General features: G+C 34.7%; 1 protein-coding gene across 1 annotated transcript in view; it reads left to right on the top strand.

Moving 5' to 3' along the window:
• Window positions 1–4,856, top strand: part of LOC108904352 (small G protein signaling modulator 2-like) — a 35,760-nt gene that overhangs the window by 10,917 nt on the left and 19,987 nt on the right. Inside the window, exons 8-10 of the mRNA XM_023454547.1 lie at window positions 655–855; window positions 918–1,214; window positions 3,907–4,102. Of these exons, the coding sequence (XP_023310315.1) occupies window positions 655–855; window positions 918–1,214; window positions 3,907–4,102 (694 nt within the window). The remainder of the gene's footprint in view (window positions 1–654; window positions 856–917; window positions 1,215–3,906; window positions 4,103–4,856) is intronic.

Consider the following 4,856-nt stretch of genomic DNA (forward strand, 5'->3'; position numbering starts at 1 on the left):
ACACTTGTAGCATGTCCACATATTCATCATTAGTAAAATTTGGCATAATTCTTGTTAATTTACACCCAAAAAGTATTTAGCTGATAACAGTGACAACTTACAGAAGAGTTAATTGTGACAACTGGCATGACAGCAGCACACTTAGTTTTTCTTTGATTGATTGCAATCATATACGGTGTGAGATGAAAGGTAATACATTTTATTTTTTTATTAATAAACGAAAAGCTTTAAAGGAAAATTGCTAGGGAGGTAAAAGTTTCTAAAAGAACCAGATTATCTAATGCGTATTTGTGGATATCGAGTTTTTACGAAATATAAAAGTTATGGCAAAAAATGGCTTGAGGGCGGTGGTAATTTCAACCCCTTTCGAGGGGTTAAAATTTTCGAAAAATAGTTGAAAACTCGTATCTGTATTAGTAAGCAACCTGTAAAAAATTTGTTATCTGTACCTCGTTCGGTTTTCAAATTACAGCCAATTTTCATAATTTTTTTGGAAACTGATGGCCCGTATCTCTTCAGGGGTGAACATTTTACTAAGGCGATTTTTTGCAGATCGTGTTCTTTTGAAATGTAGATTCACTGGTATCATTTATGCTACTCCATTCAAAAACACCCTATATATATATTTGCATTTTTTTATATTTTTCTTCGTAGGAGGACACATGCTCGCGTTCTTAAGTTGCATCGAAACTGGGCTGTTGCCCAGGGGTCGCTTGGACCCTCCCCTATGGTCGCACAGGTCGGGCAAGAACTGCACCAGGCGCAGGAGGCCCTTACCTGCGCTCTCGGAGACCGAAGAAACGACGAAAGACTACGTGTTCAGGATCATAGACAACAGCGATCGCAAGGAGATCCGTAAGCGGCAACTTGGGCGTTCCAATCTCGCGACGTCGCTCTAATCCAGTTCTTTCTTGCAGTGAAACGCAACGAACTCATGGACACGCACGCCGCCTTGCCCACCAAAGTGAGGGTGCAGCTCTGCAGCACCAGCACGAGCTCCGACAGCTCCACCAAGAGCTTCAGCATAGACCAGAACGTCCCCGATAGCCCGCCGAGCGTTTGCATCAAGGCCGTGTGCGATTCGATGAAACGCCAGATCATCTCCAGGGCCTTCTACGGGTGGCTGGCTTACTGCAGGCACTTGTCGACGGTGAGGACGCACCTCAGCGGGCTGGTTAACGGCAAGATCGTGTCCGGGGAGGGGGCAAGTGAAGGTATTATCGTGCTTTTTGCAAATACCGCTTTTAACTGCAGTTTGTGCCCGTTTGCGCTGAAGTTAATAAGCGTTACTTGACAAAAAGTCATTTCTGCTGATTTGCAGAGTGATAACTCTTATTATTACCAAAGTGGTGCAATTTTAAGGTTAGGTTTAAATAGGTTAGGTTAGGGAAAAGAGAAAATAAAAAATAAATGCCTGAGCAGGGGCGGCGGAGGGTTGATTTGGGGGGTTGGAAAGTTATGAAAAATTGTATCATTGGGATTTCTGGCGAAAATTGACGTCAAACAAAAAAGTATCTAATGCAAAAGTTGTAGATCATGCAAAAATCTACAACTTTTGTAGAGGTCACTTTTTAACATAACCTCAAAATTTCCGAGATAAATGCGAAAAACAGTTTTTCTTTCTGATTTTTCGTTTTTTATTTCTCATTTCCGCAAAATTTATTTCATTTTGACGAAACTTGTTGAAAGTATACCTTTCTCTGTATTAAATAACCTCAAATTTTTTTAAATAAAAAAATAAAGAAGTTTCTGATATTCATTTTTTTCGGCCTTTTCCAAGAAAAATTCTACTTAAAAAAAATCATCGTACAGAGTTATGCCGGTAATAATTTTTTTCGTTTTGACATATACATTTTGGTGAAATAAAAAAATTTGTAATCACAGTTCAAAAACATGCTCAAAAATGCAAAAAATTAAAAAATTACTTGCAGCAATGAATTTTTCAGTAATTGTTGATAATTTGTTTAAATTTTAAAAAAGTCAAAAACTGATTGCACCATTCAATTGTACGGAAAAAATACAAAAAAATTGTCCCATTGTTTGACCCAAAACAATTTTTATACAGTATTGATATAAACATAAGTCGAATAGTGAATAAATAAAATAAATAATAATTTTTTTGCCGTAGGATCGATTAGTGTACTTATTTTTTTTAAAGTTTGATGAATTCATAGATATTCAGTGTGTCCAAGATAAGGATGGGACAGCATTAGGATCTAGGAAACGGTAAGAGATACGGGGTGGCTCAGAATAGAAAAAAGTTGTGTCTTTTTATACCTAACAATATGCTGTTTAGAAAGTTTTAAAATTCCGGGTAGTTCTGGAAATATCCGGAATTTTGCTAAATTGTTTAATTTTTTCTGGCTTTGTTTGAAAACGAATTTTAAAATAATCGCTTAAAAAGTTTTTAGCTTGTTTTAGCTATAATTTAAAATTTTTCCCAAGTTCTTTTATGAACGCTTTCAAAATATCTGTTGGATGAAGTCATAACAGTATAAAAGTGAATACCGCACAAAATATCCAACAATTTTTTACTATCGTTAGCAATACTAACTAGAAATAATAAAATATTTCATAAATTCGTATTATTTTTTCATTCATCACTTTTTAAATTATGGATTAAAAAAAATGTTAGATATTTTGTGCTGTATTGACTTTTATTCTCTCCTCTCTCTCTCCTCTCTCTCTCCTCCAATAGATACGGGTATTTTTAAAACGTTCAGAGCCGTACTCAGGAAAAATTTTTAATGATAGCTAAAAACCTTTTTAAGCGATTACAATAGTAATATCATTTAATACAGAATTAAAAATTACTAGATTTTGTCATATATAGCAGCAATATATTTAAAAAAATTAATTTGATGATGACCTGTCGAAGACGAAACGTCGGATTGCAAAAATGTTGACGCCATTGGATAGAGCGAAAAAAAGTGGCAATGTAACTATGCAATTTATTTAAAATTCGTTTTGAAATAAAGCCAGAAAAAAAATAAAACGAGTTTGCAAAATTTCTGGTTTTCGGATTTCGCGTCGACAGTAGACTTTGCAGTTAACACTTTGTATTGCTGAAATCTCAAATCATCCTTAGATAATTTGTCATTTGTGCATTTATAATTGGACTAAGATGTTTATGGCAATATTGTACAAAAATAAAGTTTTGGGTCAAACAATGAGACACAGATTTCTTGTATTTTTTTCCGTAGAATTGAATGGTGTAATCAGTTTTTAAATGTTATTTGATTTAAACAAATTATCAACAATAACTGAAAAATTCACTGTTGCAAGTAATTTTTTATTTTTTTCGCATTTTTGAGCATGTTTTTGAAATGTTATTACAGATTTTTTTATTTCACCAAAAAGTATGTCAAAACGAAAAAAATTATTACCGGCAGAACTCTGTACGATGATTTTTTTAAGTAGAATTTTTCTTTGAAAAAAAAGTGTTTCAGGCCGAAAAAAATGAATATCTCAGAAACTTCTGGATTTCTTTATCTAAAAAAATTTAAGGTTATTTAAGACAGAGAAAGGTATACTTTCACCAAGTTTCGTCAAAATTAAATAATATAATTTTTGCGGAAATGAGAAATAAAAATCTAAAAATCAGAAAAAAATATGTTTATCTACAAAAGTTGTAGATTTTTGCATTATCTACAACTTTTGCATTAGATACTCTTTTGTTTGACGTCAACTTTCGCCAGAAATCCCAATGAAGAATTTTTCATAACTTTTCAACCCCCCAAATCAACCCTCCGCCGTCCCTGCTCACGCATTTATTTTTTTTAGGTTTTTACCATTTCCACTTATAAAAGTCCAGGCAACAATTTTTTTCCTCCAAGTGTAATTTGGTTGGACCTATGCATATATTGTTAAACCCCATTTAATATTTCAACCGGTTTTTTTGCAAAGGAATAACGATTGAAAGGTGGGCCGAGCTGTGCGTGGAAGGCGTGGTGTCCGACTATTCGGAGGTCTACAGGCTGACGTACTTCGGCGGCATAGTCCAGGAACTGAGACACGAGATCTGGCCGTATCTCCTGGGTCACTACAAATTCGGCAGCACGCAGGAACAACGAAACGAACTCAGCGAAGAAACAAAACAGGCGTAAGTGTGAGACAAATAACACCCATACAGTACAGAATCCAATAGAAAATATAAAATATTAACTCTAACCGGTGTTGCGAGAAACAACTACTCCACGGGCTATATGCCCTGACCGGCATTGAATTACACTCGCAACACCTAATGCAACAGCTAGGATCGCTCGTCAGTCTAACCCACCAGGCACAGACCGGTTTCGGGCTTATTAGTCCTCATCAGTGTGTCATAGGTGAGACAACCGACGAACGATCCAGCTGTTATAGTATCGTATACTCACGACAAAGAGGTCGTACAAAAACATTTTTTTTTAATTCGTGAAAAAATGTCGGCGTTTCTTTCTTTAAGTCATTTTCATAAAATAAAAATGGAAATCGTTACTGTAGGGCTATTCGCTGAGAAGATCTAGCCAATTTTCGAGAGCGATTTTTTTTTCAAAAAATCGATATATCGAAAAATAATTAATATTTTTAAATTTTTCAAAAATGTACTTTTTTGGCTTGCCGCGGGCTATGCTTGCAGTAAATAGCAAATATGGGCACGTAAATATAAACGAGTTATCGAAGAAGAGAAAAGAGAAGATTTTTAACGGTTTCTTCGATATATCTCGAAAAGTAACAAAGCAATCGATACTTTCAAAAAATCAGTCGATAGATCTTTTTAAAACCTACAACTTTCTCATTTAAAATTTTTCAATCCGTGCTATATTTTTTTAGTTATTTTAGAAAAACCGTTTTTTTCAACTTTGCGATTTTTTTTA

Source organism: Anoplophora glabripennis, unplaced genomic scaffold (genome assembly GCF_000390285.2).
Source record: "Anoplophora glabripennis isolate ALB-LARVAE unplaced genomic scaffold, Agla_2.0 scaffold268, whole genome shotgun sequence".
In the NCBI taxonomy this organism is placed as follows: domain Eukaryota; kingdom Metazoa; phylum Arthropoda; class Insecta; order Coleoptera; family Cerambycidae; genus Anoplophora; species Anoplophora glabripennis.